Source organism: Pelophylax lessonae (assembly GCF_965119305.1).
Source record: "Pelophylax lessonae genome assembly, chromosome: 9".
Classification (NCBI taxonomy): Eukaryota; Metazoa; Chordata; class Amphibia; order Anura; family Ranidae; genus Pelophylax; species Pelophylax lessonae.
The window spans coordinates 162,144,828-162,168,902 of NC_138776.1; the positions used below are offsets into that span (position 1 = coordinate 162,144,828).

The 24,075-nt window shown below is 40.8% G+C and overlaps 1 protein-coding gene across 2 annotated transcripts in view; it reads right to left on the reverse strand.

Annotated features, from left to right (window-relative positions):
- UNC5B (unc-5 netrin receptor B) overlaps positions 1–24,075 on the reverse strand; it is a 313,367-nt gene that overhangs the window by 43,724 nt on the left and 245,568 nt on the right. For both annotated transcript variants that reach the window (XM_082268009.1, XM_082268008.1), the window contains exons 2-5: positions 16,431–16,652; positions 9,498–9,641; positions 9,003–9,106; positions 4,535–4,715 (exon numbers count right to left, since the gene is read on the reverse strand). In XM_082268009.1, the coding sequence (XP_082124135.1) occupies positions 4,535–4,715; positions 9,003–9,106; positions 9,498–9,641; positions 16,431–16,652 (651 nt within the window). The remainder of the gene's footprint in view (positions 1–4,534; positions 4,716–9,002; positions 9,107–9,497; positions 9,642–16,430; positions 16,653–24,075) is intronic.

Sequence of the window (24,075 nt, forward strand, 5' to 3'; positions counted from 1 at the left end):
GTATCACCCGGGTATCACTTACGGCATGTGGGTGAGAGATACCGATCTGCCAGCAGATCTGATAATGTGAAATTGATTATATCTTTAATTTGTACATATGTGAATGGCATATTCAATAACATTTGTAAATGGAATTATGCTATGTGACATCATTTTACCCTTACATGAGCATCACCACCTAATGGTTGGAGGAGGAGAAGACTAGTCTCGGACCCTGACATAGAATGTACAAAATATCGGCCCATATCGGCCGATACTGATATGCGATGGCCAAAATATCGGTGTTGGCAACGAAAAAACGATATCGGTCGATCACTAACCCATTCTTCTCTTTTAGAAATGTGTTTCACTGCTTTGGATTTTTGTGCTTTGTACATCACCGTTGCTTTTTTGTACTGGCTTACTGAACCTGTCTATATGACTCACATAAGAAAAGCTCAACAGAGTATTACACAGCTCTGCTGTGTTTTTTGATATGTACCTGCCAGTAAAAAATATATCTACTTCTATTCTTATCATATAGCCCTTTCATGACATAACTGGCTTATGCTGGAGTTCCTGTTTCTACTTTTTACTCTTTTGTTGCAGAACAATCACATCTCAGGAAAGCTGTACAACAGTCTGTATAAACTCTTCATGCTGTTCACTTATCTTGGCTACATGAATACACCTTTTCCTTTTCTCAAATGTTCTGAGATTTGGGGATTGCTGAAAATAGGTATGACTTTTCCAAAATATTGAGTATTTGAGCAGTTACGGATTAGTAAATTCTCATTTTCTGACCGAATTCAAAGCACATATTTCACCGCAGTTCTTTATAATGTGGCATCGCTTTGAATTAAACTGATATTCCTGCATTACATTTTTATTTTTATGTATTTAAATGGTGATTTCTAGGTGATTGCGTCTAATTATTAAAACCGACAAAGGAAAATATTCAGAAAGTCACAATCCTAAAAGCTGACCTAAAATGTTTCCAAACTTAAACTATCACAGTAATAAAAGTCCCCGGTGCAGATATTATGTATTTTTAGCTCAATACCCAGGAAAGCTTATTTTAGAGAAATAGAATTGCTATGGCAGCTTGTTTTGGGTAATTGCAACACAGAATGAAACTGACTGCAGATTTTATACATGACAGCTACGGGTCTGAGATTACAGACAAGATATATTTCTGTGCTAGACATTCACAGTTATTTCCCAAGACACAGACGTGGGGGCCATTGTATTTATGAGAAATTGGTTACCTAAATGTGACTGTCTTTCTCTGAAGACATCGCATGTGGAAACTCAAGGAAATTCCTTAACTGCCTTCCATTGTCTTCACACAGCGAAATCATACCAACTCACCTTTACAGACAGTTGGGTTCACTTACACTGCCCTGATATACCATTAATTTTTAAGGGAATGTGTATTGGGTTTACACGTTTGCATTATTTGCACATTGCATCATGTCTATTCTGCAATAAAGACCTTGCCTGTTTGCAATTTTTTTATTTTTTAACTTAAAGTGTTACTAAACCCACAACAGTAAAATCAGTGTGTATATGCTGTAAAGCATCCTTGTTATACTCACTGGGGAACCTAAGGCTGGCCATACATGTTCAATTTTCTTGTACAATTTTCCTTTAGATTTACCTTAAACTATGTAGTGCAAGGGCCAGCGTAATTGTATACATTTGAAAGTTGTTTAGTTTGTTTGAGCTCATATTATATGGTTTTTGGTAAATCTAAAGAAAAATTAGACAAGGAAACTGAACATGTATGGCCAGTCTAAGGGTCCTTTCACACGAACGATCCGATCAGATACGCCTGTCAGTTTTTTAGGCGGATCTGATCGGACCCTCCATGCATCCCTATGGGTCAGCGGAGACATGTCCGCTGACATCCGCTGCCATCCACAACCCTATTTTCCATCCGTCCAGGGGATGGGATCGGATGAGAGTGGACAGGCGCACACAGAGCGGAGAGGGAGCTGTCATCCGCCTGCTCAGCAGGGATCAGTGTATCGATCCCCCGCTGAGCAGCACAGAGTCAGTCGAGCCTAAGGGATTAGGCTGGGTTCACACATGCCTAACTGCGGTTTGCAGTCCGGAGCGTTTCTGTTGACCAGTTCAGATGGGATTCAGGGGCAAATTTTTCCCTGAATTTGCACCTGAACCAAACCCAAAAACGCACAGGACTCTTTCCAAAACCACACCGCGGCCGCCTGAACGTGTATGAACCGGCTCCATTAAAAGCTGGTCACAATCACATTACGCAAATTGGATGCGGTTAAAGCACCTCCAATTCGCATATATGTGAACCCAGCCTTAATCCTCTGCATTGTCTAAAAAACGTGTTTGATCCTGCCTTCTCTGATCCCCCCCCCCCTCTTCCACAGTCCCCAAATCCATCTCCTGATAATAAAGAGCCTGATAGACGCTGATAGAAGTCACAAGACAGCTCTAACTTCTGATGAAAAAAGGAATTTATCAGGTTATATTTACTAAAACTAATGCAATTCCATGTTCTGTGTACTGTGGGAGACTAGATATAGTGAATGCAGGCTTCTGGGTATAGTATAATTCTGCAGTCCCCAAACCATCTCCTGATAGATTAGCATTGGGGGCACTCAGCACATGCTCAGTTTGGTGTGTATTGCTAGAGATTTTTTTTCTTGGGAGGGTGCATGTGATTGGCACAGGGCCAACCAGCCCTGCAGCCTCATTGGACAGACAGAATACAATGAAAACTCCTTCTATAAGCTTTAACCACTTCCTGACCAGCCCCTGCAGATATACGGCGGCAGGTCGGCAGGTTCCCGAGAAACTACGTAGCCGTATGTCGCTTTGTGGGAGCGATCGTAGAGGCGCATGTGCGCCCATTCACCAGCGGGGAAGCCGATCTGCGGGCTGGCAGCCATGATTGCCACCGGGCAAATGGGATCGCTCCCCATGGAGACAGAATGGTGGTCTGCTGTTGTAAACACAGCAGACCGTTGTTCTGTCAACAATCAACACAGGGCTCCTTTCTTCCTCCTATTTAGGAACACAGGTCCCTGTGTTGATCCTATAAGTCCATCCCCCCCAGACACCCCCTAGACATACATTTAACCCTTTGATTGCCCCTGGCATTAACCCCTTCCCTGCCAGTGTCATTATTTCAGTAACAGTGCATATTTTTTAGCACTGGTTACTGTAGTAATGTCACTGGTCCCACCAAAAGTGTCAAAAATGTCAGTTATCAGATCTGTCCACCACAATGTCACAGTCCTGCTAAAAAATCTCTGATCGTCGCCATTACTAGTAAAAAATAAATAAATAAATAAAATAAAAATGACATAAATCTTTTGTTTGTAGACGCGATAACTTTTGCGCAAACTAATCAAAATACGCTTATTGAGAATTTTTTTAACAAAGATATGTAGCCGAATACAAATTGGCCTAAAATGATGACAAAATTGGATTCAAAAAAAATTTTTATTGGGAATGTTATATAGCAGAAAGTGAAAAATATTGTTTTTTGTTATTTTTTCAGAATTGTCTCACTTTTTTTGTTTATAGCGCAAAAAATAAAAATCGCAGAGGTGATCAAGTACCACCAAAAGAAAGGACATCAATTTTATTTGGGAACAGCTTTGCACGACCGTGCAATTGTCCGTTTAAGTAACGCAGTGCCGAATCGCAAAAAAAATGGCCTGGTCATTCATGGGGAAAACATTCTGGTCCAGAAGTAGTTAATCAGAAACTCATAGAAGTCACAAGATGGCTTTATACTGCAGATGTGAAAAGGTATTTATATTTACTAAAATAATTGCATTTATACGTTCTGTGTACTGTGGGATACCAAATATAGTGAATGCAGGTTCTGAGTTTAGTAACACTTTAAGTTCCGCTTTAAAGGTCATTTAAATTACTGTTGTAAAGGGTGACCAACCACTGAAGGATCGTGCTTCTTTAATGTTATTTAACAGATAAACACATCTTAAAATGTATTTAATAAGTGAACGATTATTGTAGAACAAACTACGGCCCTGCAGTTCAGGAAATACAACTCCCATCATGCCTAGTCATGTATGTGAACATCTGAGTTTTACAATGCCTCATGGGATGTGTAGTTCTGCAACAGTTGCAGGACCGTAGTTTGGGAATCCCTGTTGTAGAACATAGCAAGAAATCAGAAGTCATCTTTCACAGATGTGACTCTAAGAAAATAAATCAGACTGGTATTTATGGGTTACTGGGAATTGCACTGCCATATTGAATACAGCAAACTGTAATCAGCCTGTTCACTAAACTGCATTGTGAAAATAGTTCAGGTAAAAATAAATGCCTACAGAAACTATTTGCAAAATGAGAAAGCATTTATCAGTTCCGTTTCAAAACATATATTCCAAATTACATATAAAAACAAGTATAACGGTAGCAAAAATAAGAGCCAAAGTAATGGCAGTAATAAACAGTAATAGTATATATAATAGTAATAATAATAAAAGAAGAATGTCTTGCAAGTAGCCTCTTATATGAACACCTCACAGAAATAAAAACTCACCATAAACAATAACCGTCGCTGTTGTACTTCTGCGCCTAGCAACAATATTCTTAGCAACGCAGGTGTAGTTGGCTGTGTCCGAGAGACGGGCCTGCTTAATGATGAGATTGTGGTCAATTGTTATGAGGTAATTGGTGTCTTGTGTGGGGTCAATGGTGTCTTCATTTTTTAACCATTCCACCTATTGAGTAAGGAGGGGAAGAAAAGAGACGGACGTTTAAATGACAAATAATTAAAACGAGAACACATCACTGGCTGGAATATCAACAACAATTAGTCATCTTTGAACTGCAGAAGCTTGGGGATTATTGCAAATGATTGAAAAGGTTAAACATGTCGCAAAGTAATCCACATTAATTTTCCATTAAGAGCAGCCTTCAATACAGAAGACAAATATGCATATATTGTGTGCAATAACCCTTAAAATAGGAAACTAATGGCTTCTGTAATTCAGTATTAACAGTTACACACAGGGTTTGGAATCTCTTACGCAGCTCCAGAGCTTAACATGAAAAAAGAAATACACCATCATTGCAATACACAGTATAAGATAACATAGGCTAGAGGAAGAAAGTAAATGGTTCACTTAAAACTCGTACGGTTATGTGATGCAGGTGGACTAAACCAGAAACCACCTTCCTGTATGACTCAGGAACTCCATGGCAAGGTCACAAAACATGGATTTCAAGGTCTTCCCAACGAAAGTTGCTTTTACGAAGAGGTCTAATTCTCCCTTTTGATTTTTTACCTTGATTTACCATACCTAAAAGGACTGAGACTCCATGCAGGATGGACCTACCATTTGTGCAGACTTTACAGTTGTAAAAGAGCCCTATAGGACCTAGGTGCTCATGTTTACTATATGTGGGTTGGGTAGGTGCTGGTACCCTTCCTTACATAGTTAGTGAGGTTGAAAAAAGACCAGCCTATGAAGAACTGGATGGACTGGTGTATACATCTGGAGACTACCGTATTTTCCGGCGTATAAGACGACTGGGCATATAAGACGACCCCCCTATTACATGATCTACCGGTAATACTTATACTTAGGTTACCTTGGAGATATTATACTCGGCGTATAAGACGACCTCCCATTTTTGGGGGATTTTTTTGAGGTTCAAAAGTAGTCTTATACGTCAGAAAATACAGTACTTACTTCTAGGACTGGTGTAAAGTGGAACTTTTGCTATTGGTACACCAAATGTGCACTAATAATATCTAGTTGGATTGCCTGCCTCACTGACTAGTCTTGCATTTTCACATTCCTGGTATTAATACATCTATATGAGCAAACATTTTTAAGAGGCAGGCCTTTTGAGGCAGCACAAAATTATATTTTTGTTTCCATAAAAAAACAGTATAGCTTTATTTATACAAAATATAAAGGAACAAGAACATAAAAAGCTCTAAGAAAACAACACGAACAGTTTATATAAAGACCCCAAACTTAATGTACCCGTCACCCATTTAACTGGAGCACATATAAATACCTTGGGGGGGGGGGAACCCCTCATTTGTAACAATTATTTACTCCTATAGTGGTTGTGATAGATGATTCAGCTCAATGTGTTTCCCAGATCTGAAACAGTCTGCTTCTTCAGGAGCTAAAGGTTCAATTTGCTCCTAAAATCGGTGAAAACCAGGGGTGTCAGTACCCCATGGAGACACATGAGTTTGGGGTCTTTATATCTATACTGCTCTTGTTATTTTATCTTAGAGCTATTTTATGTCATTTTCGCTTTTGTATTCTTGTATAAATACAGCTATATTGTTTTTCATGGGAATAGAATTTTGATTTTGCGGTGCCTCAAATGTCTTCCTCTTAAAACTTTTGCTCATTTAGATCTTCAATTTTCTCTAAACACAACCTGGACTGGAAGTGAAAGGAGAGTTTGGGTTATCACAAAGAAAAATGACTACCGTATCTATCTATCTACAATATCTATCTATCTATCTACCGTATCTATCTATCTACCTATCTATCTACCGTATCTATCTATCTACCGTATCTATCTATCTATCTATCTATCTATCTATCTATCTATCTATCTATCTATCTATCTATCTATCTATCTATCTATCTATCTATCTATCTATCTATCTATCTACCTATCTATCTACCTATCTACCGTATCTATCTATCTACCTATCTATCTATCTACCGTATCTATCTATCTATCTACCGTATCTATCTATCTACCGTATCTATCTATCTATCTATCTACCGTATCTATCTATCTATCTATCTATCTATCTATCTATCTATCTATCTATCTATCTATCTATCTATCTATCTATCTATCTATCTATAGCAGGGGCTCTCTGATGATTAATATGTCTGTCACTGACTCTGACTCTAAAGCTAGACAAAAATAATTTGGCTACAAGGGTCGGTAAAAGGCGATGCATCCCACCAGCAACCACTAACAAGCAAGTTGTCACTTTTGGGTGGGCAGAATCCTTAAATGAAGGCAAACCTTACACATTAGTAGAATAGTACAGTCTTACATTAATTAGGACTTTTGGGAGGTGCTACATTTTACAGGCATTTTTCGGTGACACAGGCATGCAATCTTTACTACTCAGTGCTCAGCAAATCTGTAGGAATGGATATCTGTCAGTCTTGGTCATATTCTAATATCATCAAGTCTTAAAGATCCATCTAGGTAAGATCATCATTCAAGAAAGATAGCTGTCTGCTTTAAAAAAAAGGGCAAGTCTACATAGAAAGCTACTATATATACAAGTTGAAATTCATAAACTTTGTGTACTTTTTTAGCCTATAAGTTGCCCCTCAATTTATGTCAGGGTAATTTAAAACATTCATAATGGAAGATTTCACCAGACTTGGTAAAATAATCTTTGGTGAATGACTGTTCCTACATCATGTCATATTTTCCAAAAAAGTATTCTTAGAAATTTGAATTGAAATATCTCAGAGCTTCAGAAAACACTAGTTTCTGTCTGACTTTGGTGTGACTAAAAGGCTATTTCTTTTTAGTTTTAGAGTGGAGAGGTATTAAAACACCTGTCAGTTTGTATTTCTCTGTGCCTCCATTAGGGAGACCCCCCTCTCTATTTGTCCATTTTACCATGATCATTGAAAGTGAAAGAAGGAAAATCCCAAATTTTGGGATGTCCGCAGAAAAGTAATAGAGGGGAAATATTCCAATGGGGACACTAGTTCTGGTGGCCTGGGGGGCCCCCAAGGGATTCCCTTAATTTGCATGGATTTCCTCACTTCCTGTTTGACTATGGGGCCAGAAGTGAAGGAAAATCTCCCCAATGGGACACAGATGGCAGCAGAAATATATGACAGGGGTTGCAACCCTCCCTTTCTCTATCCAAAATGTAAATAGGTTTTACCTAAAGTTCTACTTTAAGTAATTAAAGTTATAGACCTGTAACAAGCACGCTGTATTCTTTATCTCAATATGTGTTTCAAGTCTGCGACTCAGACAGCATTAAAGGCATCATGTCAGCCAGGAAACTAGGATAATGTAAAGAAAAGTTCAGCAATTGCGATCTCCCTTATTCGCTCACAACGGCTTCTCTTTATTCATCTTCCGTTTGTGGTCCTGCCACTCTGTTTCAAATATGTTTTATCTTTTTTCCTCTAGGTTTTTTTTTCTTTTTTTTGGGGGGGGGGGGGGGCATGTAATTATTTCTCTGGGGTTACAGTGCTTGTGCTTAGCAACTGGTGGGAGAAAGCCATCAGCCCCGTGTAAGCTCCAAGCACAGGTTCACCTCAAAGGCAATTTAGCAGCAAAATGTCTTTTGGTTAATTTTTTAGAACACTGGGGACATTGTGTGAACGTGGTCTGTCAAACCCTTAGTAAATGAATAGCTGTAAAAAGTATCAGTGGAATTAGACAATATAATAACTCATTAGTGGCTGCATACAAATAATTCTACTGAGCAGTAAAAAAAAAAAAATGGGTTAGCATTGTGAATTGATTCATCAAAAGTAAAGTAGCTGCTCACCTGGATGTTGCTCATTTATCTTTCTGATCTTTACTGTTATTTATCTACCAAGGCTTTGCAGGTGGTAGCTTCTGTAGGATAGCGAAATCATTTTATCATTTCTAGGCTATCAGCTTTTAATACAGCTAATCTTTCCCATTTGAGAAGAAACTATTGCCAAAATTGCAGGCAATTTTTTTTCTACACAACTAGCAATCTGCTCAAATTTGGTATGTTCCAAACATCCTAAATACAGGATCGCCAACAACTTTCTTATAAAATGTGATAAGACTTATATGCATTCTATAATGTAAAATGAAAAACAACGGGAGACTGAAAAGCTATATTACCTTTTGACAAGCTAGCTCCTTTTTAGAATTGAAAAGGTCAGCAATTATAATCACAAAACAAAGTAAGACTGCTGAGAGGTTAGCAGAGAAGACATTCATAAATATAGCAAGTCATTGAGCTAATTAAATCTAAAAACGCAAACGAGATATCATACCTCAGCAGGCGGAATGCCTTCTGGTGGACGACACTGAAGTAATACTTCTTGTTCAAGAGGTACTTCTTTACCCAACGGTTCCTGGTCGAAGTTCTTTCTCAGATCTGTGAATATGAAAGAAAAAAATTTAAATTAACTTAAAGGAAAAATCACCTGTTATATAAACCAAGAGTGGAATACTTGTAGATAAAAACAGGAATATTTCCTATAATCAACCTGTATGAATGAGCTGTCATTATATTTTTAAATGATATGCAAATATTGTTTAAATATAAAATTTTAATGCTATCCTTAATTATTATTAGTACTCTTAAATTTAAAGCTTCGCTATTGATTTAAAAATTAATCAGTTGCAAGGCTGAACTTTGCAAATTTTACCACAAGATGGCAATGTTGTCAACACAGCTGACAACTGGCATTACAATAATAGTGATTGTCCTAGACAAACCATTTTCCAGTACATTTTTCATTTTCCAGTACATGGACTAAACTTACAGGCTATTCTGACATAGGCCCGACGGCTCTTGGTGGTTCCAGCTGAGCTCCATGCCACGCACTGGCACCAGTAATCCTCCAAACCAAATAGTTCTTCTACTTGCTGCCGGGACACTTCGATCTGGACCTCACGAACCACAAGACCTGGAAGAGGATCTAGAATGTCAACACTTAAACTGCATCCTGATGAGTGGACAACAAAACATCATGCATGTGGCAATAGGTCAAATGGGAGGAAATGACATATGGGCTGACAAATAGCAAATATAAAAAAACATCTGCTTTACAAGTAGTTTTAAAGGGTAATGAAAAACAATATATTTCATGGGCAGCTTTTACCAGAATAAAGAGAGAGTTCGGTAAAAGGTATCGGGTATCCAAAAGTAAGTGCTGAAGCCCAAGGTTATGTTTGGTTATTCATGTCAGACCGAACAAAAAGGGAAGAATCCCCTTGGTGGGGACACAGATAACATTTAATCACCCTTCCTCACACTATCCGAAACCAAAATGGAGTTGTATTTTAACATTTAAGCTACATTCACAGCATAGGTGTGCACAGCCTATTGCATTAGGGTGTGCACCCCAGAGCCCAAACACACATGCATGTGTGTATATTGTCAGTAGGACCATTTTTACATTTTTAATTATTTTTTACAATTTTCTTTTTTTTTTTATTATTATTATTTTTTTTTACACTTTTTTAGGAGCCCCCTTGTGGGGCTTTGACAAAATATCAGAGGTCCAAACAGACCCATGATGTCTCACTTTTGAGACAAAGATATCTCGGTCCCTTTCTCTGCAGCCTCAGCTGCATTGGACAGTGAATGAATGGGAAGTGCTCTGTGCTGCGCAGCTTCCTGTTCTTTACAAACTGAAGCATAGCAAACACAACAGCAGGCGGGAAAGAGAAGGATTGAAAGCCTGCAGTGCTGTAGGGAGGTGGGCACAAGGTAGGCCAGGCAGTAGGAGGTGGGCACAGGGTAGGCCAGGTAGTAGGGGGAACCAGCGCCACATGCAGTGATTAGGGTGTGCCTAGGCACACCTTGTGCGCACGCCTATGATTCACAGTGGCCTGCATGGTAAAATGCAGCATTTTACCATTCCACCTAGTACAGTGTCAGGTCTGGCAGGGAGCAGTGTGATACACCTTTCAGCTTGTTTTCTTTTCTCAACTTTATTTGAAGTGTCACACAGTGTCATTTGCGTCACTGCACTGCATGTAGTGCTGCTTTGCAGTGATGTGGTGCCATCTACTGCGATGCAAAAAAATGAAGACACGTTTCTTTAGACTGGTTTACTACTTTAAAAAAAAAAAAAAAACTCAACATGCTGCTGACTGGTAGGGGTCTCCGGGTACATAACCGGATGGCATCACTACTGAGCAGCTCTGATACCAAGGCCTTTATCTGCTTGGCTTTCTCCAGCCCAATGCAGCCCTGCTTTCCAAGGCTGGATTGCCAAGGTGGTAATTTCAGGAGTGGGGAACAGCTGGGGTTCCACCGATCAGCATTGGTAGGTAGGTCAATGGGATTTCTACATTTTGTTTCAAAGTGGAAAAGTTTTCTGATCTAGTTTTTTTGTCAGGTGTAATAACGGGGTCTAAATTATGATATGTAGGGTCGGAGGGAATACACCTGATGCAATTGGTTATGGGGTCAGTGTCTATATGGTTTTTGCTCCAATGATATGCATATGTAGCATAATGTGTGTTTAATCAATGTATATATCTTTTTGTAGAAAATGTCTATAAGGTCTCTCTAGCCCTGAGGAAGCCCTTGGCAAAACGTGTCGGCTCTTTGAGGACCTACAGATTTGCTATCAGGGACATTTTTTGTAACTTGGTATTTTGTATCCATTCCTATGGGAATATTCCATTGCATTTTATCATGTCTATCATGTTATGTGTATTTTTTAGCATACATTTTTATATGAATCAATAAATTATGATATATATTTTTTTTTTTAAATGTCTATGATCATCCCTCCTCTGTGGCCTTTTAAAGTCCTACTTTCCTATTATGTGTTTTGTTTGATATTCATTTGGGATGATGGCCATTAGTTCACAGTGTTTTATGCAATCATGATATGTAGGGTTTTGTGTAAAAGTTTCATTAACATGTTGACGAGAGAAGGAAGGAGGAACCAACTTAAGATTAACTTTTTAGTTACAGGGGACCTTTTGGATAGAAATAAAACTGACTAGACACAGCAGTCACAAGTGGGACTGCATACCATACCACCAGTTAGCACTGCTTTAGAATTTGGCACGTTTTTTTTTTTTTTACAACAAATGTTTTACTAAACGTTTAGCCACATTAATTAAAGCCATGCACAACTATTCCCTTGAAAGATGTAGATACCTTGGAGACTTGTTTCCTGACATGGACTTTTGTTGCTGTGGATGTTCCAGTTAATCCCAGTGCACGTCTGTTAGATTATATTAACTCTTTGCTTGTTTCCTTTAGGCAACAATTCTGCTTTTTTTTTCCTTTTCAAAGGCAGCGTACAATAACAGAAGTACATTTATATCAAGGTAAAGTTACAGCAATTTGGTAGACGGATGAAATGTCAGATTGGATTCATGCCCCCCATATTGTTTGTGTTAGATTCATTTCTAAGTCCATCTAATGGCCAAAATGTGATATTCTTTTCTGAAATACTGCAATGAGAAAAAAATGGGATTTTTGACTTACCGTAAAATCCATTTCTCTGAGGTTCATTGACGGACACAGCTCCTGATATTCTTAACCATTGGGTTATACTTCCCCCTACAGGAATAGGACACTAGGCATAAAAAAAGTCTGGCTACACCCATGGGCAGTCCCAGGGGGTATACTCGCTCTCTCTGCTATAGGCACTTCATTTTTAGCTACAAGCAGTGTCAGGAGAATTACAGCTCCACAGAGGGGTGAGTGCTGTGTCCATCAACGAACCTGATGAAAATGGATCAAAAAATCCCATTTTCTCTTTCATTTATTGACAGACACAGCTCCTGATATTCTTAACCATTGGGTTAAAGCATTAAAGCAGTGTAAAACATGAGTGGTGGGGCAGCAAAAAAATTCCCCAGGCCAAACAGTAGAAAACCAGGCAAAAGGAGCTCGACCAAAAGCACTGGAGCCCACCTAAAAAAAAAAAAAAAAAAATACACCCTCAAAGAGGATCAAGTCCTCTTAAACAGCAGCCTGCAGAGTTCATTTTATGATCTCCAGGTTTTCGACCAGAGCAGGAGACCCTGCTCGCAGAATAAGATTGTCCAAGTAGCCCAGTACCGCGATTCCCCCTTTGGCGTAACAAGGCTAGCACCGGGGCTAACACTTTTGTGAAGACCTGAGGAGCAGAGGCGAGACCGAAGGGTAACGCCACAAACTGATAATGTTCCTCTCCCACAGCAAAGCGGAGAAAATGTTAATGACTGGCACCTATTGGTATGTGAAGGTAGGCATCCTTGATGTCGGTAGAGGCGAGGAAATCCCCCTGACATAGGGATGCCACCACCGTTCTAATGGACTCCATTATAAACTTCTGCACCCACACAAAGCAGTTTAACATATTGAGGTCCAGGATTAGACGCACTTTGCCCTCCTTTGTGGGAACTGTGAACAGGTTTGAGTAAAAACATTCCGAAGTTCCCTTGGATCCTCCAGAGGAGGCCCTGAAGGGCTTTGAGCCCTTGTCAGTTAACCCTGAGGGACGAAAAACGTATTATGAGCCGACGAGGTTCCTTGCCCTTAGTAGTTTGCAAAAGAAAGGTACTCTTCCTCCCTGTGAGACCTTTAACAATGTCATCCAGGGTAGCTCCAAACAGGTGATCTTGAAAAGGAAGATCAGGCTTTTTTTAAATCTGGTCCCCAGACCAGCACGTGAGCCAGAAGACACACTGAAGGACCACTGTCAAAAAAGAGAGCTGGGTAACTAGGGGAGCCGCATCCAAAGAGGCATCACAGATAAACTGCAGCCCCTGGACCAGCTGATCTGCCAGCTTCAGCAAAGGCATGGGGGAGCGGTTCTCCCTCCAGATCACAGCATAAGAGCTTAGCCCACTCGGTCAGAGTTTGCGACACCAGGGCAATGGTGAATAACGGCCTAATTGCTGAACCAGCCAGAGAGTACATATTGCGGGCTGCAGCCTCCGCCTTCCAGTCAGCTCGATCCCTAAAGGCCTGGGGACTCCTCAACCGGAATCATGGTTCCACTACTGGTGGAACAGTCCACTTCTTAAGAAGGGACTCCTCATAGGGGTAACTCCTAGTAAAGAGCTTAGGGACCCTACGGGGAAGCTTTGGTCATCCCCACTCTTTAGTGACAATTCTGTCAAAATAGGTAGGTAAAGGAAACACCTTTGCCACTCTAGGTGGGTTGTGAGTGCCAAAGTGAACCTGTGCCTCTGTCACAGCTGCGTCTTCCATCTTCAGGGTCTCACGCACAGATACAATCAGTGCCTTCACCAGTGTCTTTTTGTGCGCGGTTGCAGAAGTGGAGGAATCACCCTCACTATCAGAGGATTCCGGGCGCAAGGTTGCAGACCCAGCAGGGTGACCCACGTCTGCAGTGGGTGAATCAGATTTAGGATCTGATGAGACAGATGGGGCAGGGGAAGGCGCATTTTGCTAGCCCATCACCCGAAAGCCAGGATGGCCATCAGTGCATTAATAGATGGCTGGGACCCAGAGGGCCCCGCAGCCTCAGAGAGGGGATCAGGTTGGGAGATGTGCACCAAAAACTCCATGAGTCACCAGGGGGACCCCACAAAAAGTGTAACAACACTGCAAAGGGACAACCCCCACCTCCCTGGCAGCACCACCCGGTCGCCAGGCACAAGCACCAATCGATCCTCAGCAGAGAGTGAGAGGACCCCACCAGAAACCGGCACCTGCAGCCACCAGAATAATCTGCTCTACACGTGCAGCGATCAGGAAGTGAAAGGAGTCAGCAACAGGGGATGAGGTGGGGCTCCCACCGCCGAAATTGCCACCCACAGGGCTCCACTGTCATGTCCGCCGCTATTTTCAATGGCAAACCACAGCAAAATGGCCACCGTGTGTAGAAACACACAGTCTACAACAAAATGGTTTCCCCGCACAGCTCTACGAGGCTCCCAGGAACTAGGGAGGGATCCATAGGCCTCAGAAAACAACTCAGGCAGGAAGAGGGGGCCCTGGCAGGAGCCTCCACCAGGTACAGCCCTCCACAGCCGATCGCCCGTTCAACGGCGGATGAAGGGGGCGAGATGGCCCACAGGGACCACCAGACCGATGGGGGGGGGGGGGTCTAACCAAAAGGAGGGGAACCCGGGGGTCTGACTGTCCCATGGAGGGGCCCACGTCTACCCCAAAATCTTTCAGGGGAAGAAGGGAGACAGTTACTTACCATACCAGAAACCAACCAACCTCCTCTCCATAAAAATGGGGGGGCTGTTGGCCAGGAGGAACGCTGTGACTCGGCCGAGACCCGGTCGTATGTGACCTCACGAGGCATTTAACCAGAGTTGTATAAAGTATTCGAAACCCATACTTGAGTAAAAGTAAAAGTGACTTGAGTAGAAGTGGAAGTGCTCAATCAAAAAGTGACTTGAGTAGAAGTACTAAAGTATTCAACATTTTTTGTACTTAAGTATTGCAAGTAGTTTTTTTTTAAATTTTGCTACTCAAGTACTGAAAGTAAAAAGTACCAGTAGTTTTGAAAAAAAAAATGCTACTCAAGTACTGAAAGTAAAAGTACAAGTACTGTGTTATGTAGTTATTAAAGAAAGAAGTCAAAAGTTTGAACATCATATTGTTTTTTATTTTTTCAAATGCAGCTTTTATTTATACATACAGTAGCATTTATTTTCGTATGCGCTGATAATACAAGTTTTGAGCTTCATGAAACCTGCCATCTACTGTTCTGGCAGTGGTAATTTTTATAATTGTAACGAGAAACTATGCAGCACAAAAAAAAAATATCGGAGTAGAAGTATTGAAATCATTGAAAAAATGTAGTGAAGTAAAAGTGGAAGTAGGAGAAAAAAATTCTACTCTAGGAAAGTACAGATACCGCCTTTCGGTACTTAAGTACAGTAGTGAAGTAGTTCTACTTAGTTACTATACATCTCTGCATTTAACTAACAGGCCAGCCCCCATCTGGGGGGGGGGGGGGGGGGAGGCAATTTCACATCCAAACTAGCGCAGAGCTAAGATCTGCGTGCGCTCCCTGGCCAGATTAGGGTAACCACTAAATCTTGATTATCCAGCTCCTCACCCACTCTGGCAGTTGATTGTAGATCTCACAGGAAAAAATACAGGAGAAAAAAATCTATCTAAAAAAGAAAACAATTGCCAGAACCATAGATCCAGCAAGGAACTAGGTCCTTACTCCTGACTAGGCAGAAAAAAAAACTAAGTACCTATAGCAGAGAGAGGGAGTATAACCCATGGGACTGTCCAGAGGCGTAGCCAGCCTTTTTTTCTGCCTAGTGTCTTACTCCTGTAGGGGGCAGTATAGCCCAATAGTTAAGAAGATCAGGAGCTGTGTCCATCAATGAACGAAAGAGAAATAGACCACATTTTGACCACTGGATGGAGCTGATGATCATAGGAATTATTCTATTACAGAAAATATTGGGAAAACTCATCCAGCCTGCACAAAGGTGTGACATTCGTCCAATGAATGTTTCATAGATAGACTCCCATGGGTGTGACGGAGTCTAAATCATTGTAAATGTATTTTTTGCTGTACTGAATCTGAAGAATTAATTTTTTTGGGGGTAGTGGCCAACTTATAAGGCAGGTGAGTAGGGGCATGGGCATTTCAGTGAGTACAGAGAGGGGGGGGGGGGGGTTAGAAAGTGAAAGGGCCTGGACTTGCAGTAAAAAGGTGGGCTTGACTAACACTTCTGTTATTTAGCTGCTATTCAGATTGCTTACTTGGGAAAACATAACATACGGTACTCACCTGTTAGATCATCCACCCTCTCCTTAGTAATATGATCATTCTGATTGACCCACTCCCCGTTGCATTTAAAGTAGATCTGTATGGCTGGATTAGCTTTGCACACAAGCTCCACTGGCTTGTTCTTTACTATGTAGGCATCTTCTGGTTCCAAGAGGAAATGCGGTAGAGATTCTGCTGGAGCTGAAGGGAAGGAGTCTGGTAGAACATCACTGTATTCCACTCCTGCAAAGGAAAGGAAATACAGTAAGAACAAAACATGAAAACGTAAAGATTTATTATTACTACTACAAACTACTAGCAGGTTTTAATAATGGTTGACACAGGGGTGATTACTGGCAGGTTCTATTAATGGTTGCAACCAGGGTGATAAATAGTGCTAACTGTAAAATGAGCTACATCATAACAACCAGTTTTATGGGTTATGGGTTATGGGATTCCTTTACAAACCTAAAAAGTGCAAACAGTGTGGGGAGGAGATTTTTAGCAACTTCACAGTACTCCACATTAAAGTGTGGAAACATTAAATATGAACAAAGCATATCCCTCTAGTGTGTACTTGTCTCAATTAAGAGCACTGAGTATAATTTCTGTCTGCTGCTTCGTTCCTCTGCTATCAGCAGGAATCACTTCTGACAAGTTTTCCTGACACCAAGTAAAAAAGGTGACAAGGCAGGGACCTCCGGCTGATTGACAGCCTTGGCTCTGTTCCCATGTGCTTTCGGGGGGGGGGGGGGGGTTCCCTTCCCTGTAATCAGCCCATCAGAGTTCTGCAGTGTGTAATTTCAGCTGTCCGTCCCCTTTTTTTTCTGACAGCTCAGACGTGCTTTATAATTCTGGACATTGAAAGCAAGTAGAGAAAAGAAGAAGGAAGGTTTTACAACCATTTAATGTTACACTAGGAAGATTCTATTTTACACTGCCAGTCTGAAACTCTAACTCCATCAAAAACACCATAATTGTGGATGAGGGTTCTTTTCAATGTTATTTGTGACCATGGAAATGTCCAATTCTGTGCCCAATTCACTGAAAAGCCCATATCCCAATCATTCACATGTCTGTGTTTGGTAAAACTCTTATAGTCATAAATCCTATACACCACTAAGTTCTGAATGTCCAACGCTGAAACTTAAGCTGGCCCACTTAGATTGAAATTCGGCTGATTCAGCAGGGACCAGCAGAATTTCGATCCATGTGTGGCCACTGTGGTTGAACAGAATTCGGTCTACCGATCGACTTATGTTCAATCACCCTGTTAGTATATTTTTGCTTGGTCAGCACTGCAGCTCTGATAGCACTGATCAGTGTATTCTGATGGAGGGGGAGTCTCCCTGCTGTCAGAATACAATGTTACAGAGGGGAGGAGTCCTTGATCCACATCAAATGCGTGAATGGGGGGGAAAAATGACCCAAGCATAGCCAGCTTTACAGTCCTGGCTATAGTAAAGTTTTCTGAGTGGGTTGATTGCTCTCCACCTCAGCCACGATAGGTGTGCGCACAGGCTGTGCCTGGGCACACCCTAATTACCCTGTTCTGCACAGATTCCCCCCCCCCCCCACACACACACACACAATATATATATACACACATATACATATATATATATACATATATACACACACACCCAGGCACATGCATGTTTGAGCTTTGGGGTGCACACCCTAATGCAATAGGATGTCCACACCTATGTCAGCCACTGATAAAATTCCATAATATGCCCAACCACTTCCACCGTTGGATTTTTCAGAGGGGTGATGTCGCCAAGTGAGAATGAGGCCTAATTGACATAGGCTACATATAGTTGTACTGTACAGAAAAATACAATACCAAATTTCAACAATTTACATTAAAATGGTTAGTTTTCAATGGATTCATTGCATGCATTTGCAAAAATCTGCAGAAACCACACTGCCTTGTCAAGACCCCTCTGTAAAGTGAAATCCCTAACTCAATTCTGACAGAGGGCTCCCAATTTGGGACATATATAGAAATTAATAAACTACGGACAGGTCAGCATGGAGGTAGCCCATTTCTCCTTAAAGCTGAATTTTAGAGAAAACAAAAATCCTCCCTTGCAACAGGTCTGTTCTTTCTCTATAAGTGTTAATGCTCATTTAATTCTAGGGTACCACAGCCTCTTCTATGCTCTGGTGGTTGCAAGTCCTCTGATGTCATCAAGTACAATGAAGGACCCATAGCTGTGCACTGGATACGAGGACAACAGGGGGTAGACCTCTGCCAGAGAGCAGGGGAGAATAAAAGATTGGGGAGGAACTGGGGAATTAGGTAAACATAACTGCTTTTTTGGTATCTAACCCTGGAAGGTGGATATATTTTTCCAGTGCAGCACATTGGGAGAGGAAGATATCCAGTGTATCTCTGCACCAAACCCAGCACGTAAAAAACAAACATTCTAAAGTTTACAATGAACTGATTTAAAATGGAAGTGTGGGATTTTAATGAAATAAACCTACATACTCACCTAGGTGGATCCAAGGCTGCATGTGTCTCAACTCGGCTCTACACCTAGGACTGAGCGATCAGAGACCACTGACTGCTCAATTATCGGGCCTGTTCTGAGTACAGAGGGGTGATTGTCAGTCATTACTCTCTGCTCTGTCCCTTAAGCGCTCACTGGAACACCAAACTGAGCATGGGGAGGGAGAAGCTAGCTCAGGCTCTCAGTAGGATGCCAGTATTGATGGGATCCTGTAGAGCCTGGACCAGCTCTGTGATGTCAGCTGACAGCGGACCATAGAAGTGCAGAAAAAAGTGCCCACAGGAGAAGTATGGCCAAAAAAGTATGTCCATACTTCGTCTTTAACCACTTAAGCCCTGGAAGATTTTACCCCCTTCCTGACCAGGGCCTATTTTGCGATTCGGCACTGCGTGACTTTAACGGACTATTGCGCGGTCATGCGACGCTGTACCCAAACTAATTTGACATCCTTTTTTTTCCCACAAACAGAGCTTTCTTTTGGTGGTATTTGATCACCTGTGCGATTTTTTGATCATGCGCTATAAACAAAAAAGTGCGACAATTTTGCAAAAATAACAATATTTTTCACATTTTTTTATATGAAATTCCCCCCCAAAAAAATGTAAAAATCAAAATTTTTTTACATTTTAGGCCAATTTGTTTTCTGCTACATATGTTTGGTAAAAAAAAAAAAAAAAAAATCGCAAAAAGCGTATTTTGATTGGTTTGCGCAAAAGTTATTGCGTTTACTAACTAAGGGAAAGATTTTTGTAATTTTTATTGTTTTTTATTTTAACGAGTAATGGCAGCAATCTGCGATTTTTGCTGTTGCCAACTGTTATCTACATTTAGTTACATGTTATTACCCTCCACCCCTCACAAAATTATTGGATTGTATTTCAGTTCATGTTTGGTCACTCACTGCAGAAAATATAGTAATAAAATTAAATCAATTCCACTAAAAATACAGTTGAAATAAAACACAGTTCTCATAAATAAAGGATATTTTTCTTTTTGTTACATTGAGGGAGAAAATTGAGGCAACATTACACCATCCAAATCACATAAAATGTAAAATAATAATGGCACTTGCGCATTGTTTGTTCCTGTTTACAAAGAACGAAAAAAAAAAAAAGGAAAATTTTGACTTTAAAGAATCAAAAAGGATGAGAGCAGAGACGCTTGCTGGCTCGTTTAAAACCCATTTAGGGAAAATTGACTTTTCATTTCCAGTTTTTACACGGCACTAAGAGAAAGCGGCAGGACATTTGTCATAATCCATTAACTGCTCTTTTGGAAATGATGAATTAAACTCCAGGCTAATTTCTTCATCTATCTATGTCTTTCTTTCACTTGTTGTCACCATATCACCCTACCATTGACTGCCAGAGAATATTCAACCTGACTTCATTTTAAGACTGTAATTTTCCCAGCATCCTCCCAATTGTATGCAATCCTAAAGTAACAAGTAAACGCAGAGTATCCCACTGGCCTGACATGTACGTGGGCGGGTTTGGAATGGAAGGTTACCCACAGCAGGATATTTTATTCAAGGTAGGTTCAACACAGGTACCCATTTCTGAAAATTTAAATGACAAATGTGCCAAGTTTTTCTCAATACCTGGCAATAAAATTGTAACAATTTAATTACTTCATTCTGGAAGTACTGTAAACTGTGATTATAAAAAAATTCTGTATTTCCTTTCCAATTCTGGTTTCAAAAATGATTCTTTTCAAAGTTACATACTAAATTAGAGACCATTATACAATAAATTAAATAATAACATTTTCGAGGTTTAAAGTCAAACCCCAGCAACATTTTTTTTTTTTTATAGTAATAGTTATCGAACTTTAATAATAAACCCTTTAAAGCTAAAAGTGGCAGTTATCTTTTGAAAGATACAGTCTAATGTTTATTTAGTTTTCCCATCACAGAGTCAACTGCAATATGCACTCTGCTGGGGCAAGGAGTAGGATGACCCACAAAAAAGAAAGAATGTCAAAATTAAATTAGATAGTTCCTGAGTGTGTACATCCTCAATGCCATCTGCCCGAAGGAGCTTACAGATATATAGAGATGTAGACCAGAGACACAGCGGTTCCTGGGCAGGATGCAGCACTAAGATTTATCGCTCAAGGGTTTCTTTTTAGCTTCCAGATCTTTCTTGAAGTCTTCCACCTTTTTGCTACTTCAGGCACCTCGTACGTCTGATTCCCATCACATTCCCTAAAGCCCCGTACACACGCACAGATTGTTGGCCAACCGATCGGCCGTCTTTTGTCCAGTGTTGTTTGTTGGTTGAAATGTGCTCTAGACTTGCACTGGACTTTTGTTGGCCAACAAAAACCAACTTCAGAAGTGATGTCATGTGATGGTTGACTTTCTGTGTGTTTTTTCTTCTCTGAGCATGCCCAGTCTTGCTCATCTGATTTTTGTCTGCTGAAATCTGTACTGACTGAGGAACAATCGGCTGTTCTTTGTTGGCCAACAAAAATTTTATAGCATGCACACCAGATTTTTTTCGGCCGAAAATTCGCAGTTGGTTGTCGGAAGCATCATACTAACAAGCCGAAAATCGGCAGATGGGATGTTGGCCGACAATTTACAGCCAACAATCTGTGCGTGTGTACAGGGCTTTAGGCAAATCCCAACAAGAACTGAAACATGTTGCTCCTTTGCCCTGCACAAGCTTTCCCAGGTAAATTTTTTGTTCTTTCTTTTGGACAGAGTAGGAAGCCTTACTGCCTGTACATGTGACACTAGGCCAAGGAGGTTGGATAATTTGGGTGACGAGGATCCGGCTCAAGGATAGCTAATTCAAGGAATCAGTCCACTCGCCAGCTTTGTTTACGTGTTTTCTGCCCAATTTATTAAATATTAAAACTCCCTATACCCCAGGTAGTCTCCTGTGGGGGTTTCAGCATCACACCAAAGAGCAGAAACCCTTTCAGCCTCCTGACTGTCTAGGTCCATTCAGACCATGTGTCTGTTTCCACACCAAACAAAACTCAGATGTCAGCTTGGTCAATACACAGGCAAATGCACCTCTAGTGTGTGTACACGCTTGCTGCTTCCTTGTAACCAGAAAGACTCATGAGGGGAGGGAAGCCGTGAACAGTAGTCAGTACCCATACTAAAAGGATGGGTACCTGCACCACCAGAATATTGGTTGTGGGAAAAATGAGGACCCAGAGTAGGAGGCTTCATCCCATCCAAAATTCTACAAAGCTTCCAGGCTCCAGGACTCAATCCAAGACTTACTAACCCTGGAGAAAACAGACAATCTAATCTCCTACATGTAAAAAAAACACCTTAGTCTGCCTAGGCGAGAATTCTCAGTGCCACCTAACCCTTCCCACACCACGACAGGGAACAGCACTGTTACGACAAAAAAATTAACTTGTTTTTAGCATGACATCATCATCCTCCTAAACATAAAAAAGATTTCTGCCCTATTGTTTATCTTGGATTTACCACTGATACCTGATGTTGTCATCCAAAATGAGAAATCAACTTCTATATGCTCTGTTTTTGCTACCAGTATCTGTGGTTCTGATATTTAGCTTAGAGGAATACACCGAGAATAAACAGTTGTTAGGCAATGGACATTTAAGTATGTTTTTCCCTCTCATACGCAGTTAATTTGTTTCCCTGATTTAAGTGCCCAGGGACTCCTAAACAGATGGTAGCAATGCATATGAAAACCTATTTAGGCCCTGCGAAGGGGCTGCATTGCCTTCGAGACACTGTGGGGTTTATTTAAACATTGCTTTTGTAGTCACCATGCAAAACACTGTCAAAACTATTAGATCGTAATTGTAGGTCTTTAATTAGCACTAATGAAAATGGCATACACTCCAGTAAGTTAATGGATAAATCAATAGAGACAGATATGTATAGATATCATTTTTCATTTTAGCAACTATCAGTGAGGATAAGTACTTTAAAGCAAACTTGTCGCATTAAAAAAAAAAAAATACTATTTAAGTTGACCAAAAGCAAGCACCGGAGCCGACTGCACATAAATTTATTTTCCTGCGTGCCCCCGAAGTCCCATAACGCATGGCACTCAATATGTCGCTGCTGATTTCCAGCTAAGAAATAGGAGTACCAGCACACCCTGTCTGCAGTGCTGGATGGTGAGGCTTACTGCAAATGTTTTAAAGTATATAGGGGAGGATGCACCATCTGCAAAGGACAGCACCCTGAGTTTTAATGCTCTCGGGGTGTTCAAACAGACTTTGTTGCAATGGCGTTTTAAACAGTGCTCAGGGACAGTGTATCTTCTATTGTTTCTGGCAACTACACTTAAACTTTGTTTTTTTAATTTAGGGCAGAGTTGGTAAGGGTTAAACCCTTGTTTTGCCACCTGGGAGACTTTCCTTAACATCCTATGGAGAACATTTTTTTATTGATTTATCAATGCTGAATTGAATATCTCTACAGGGCACGTGTACGGGGCCACAGCATGCATGAGCATCCAGAACCCCCAAAAAAATTTCCCAGGGACCCACAACTACTACATACACCCACCCATAGACAGCAAATACAAGATGTGGCTGCATGCCTCTGTACTTGCAAAAGGTATGTGCGCGAACACATGCCGCATACGAAGACAGTTTGTGTTTAGGGCATACAATTCTTTTTTTTGAAAGTACCTGCACATACCCGCATACAGCTGCATCTTGTATATGCTGCTCTATGTATGTAAGTTGGTTGTAGCAGCTGCAGGTCCTGGAGAAGTTTTTACGGAGTTTCTAGACACTCATACATGTTGCACAGCCCCTTGAAGTCATGTGTATGAGCCCTTATGTTATATCATTGCTAACACTGTATGCATGACTTACTTGATTAAAAAACAGTAAGGCCCTCCACCTAAAGTGTTGCCCAAACCTTAGGATAGGGTTCATTTTCTGGAATGTCTGCTTGTGTGCCTCAAGATGGTCTCATAAGATGTTATAAGCCTAAAGCAGGCCATAGATACATACATAAAAAAATAGATACATAGAAAATCACTTGATTCTCCCATCAACACAGTAAATGTTGATGGGGGAACCCCTCCATCAGGGCTATTGTGTTCTCATCCCCCATGGTAAACAAGTGGGTTACATTTGTTTCAATAACACCCTGCTATAGCAAGTAAAAAAAAAAAAAATACAATTTGGAA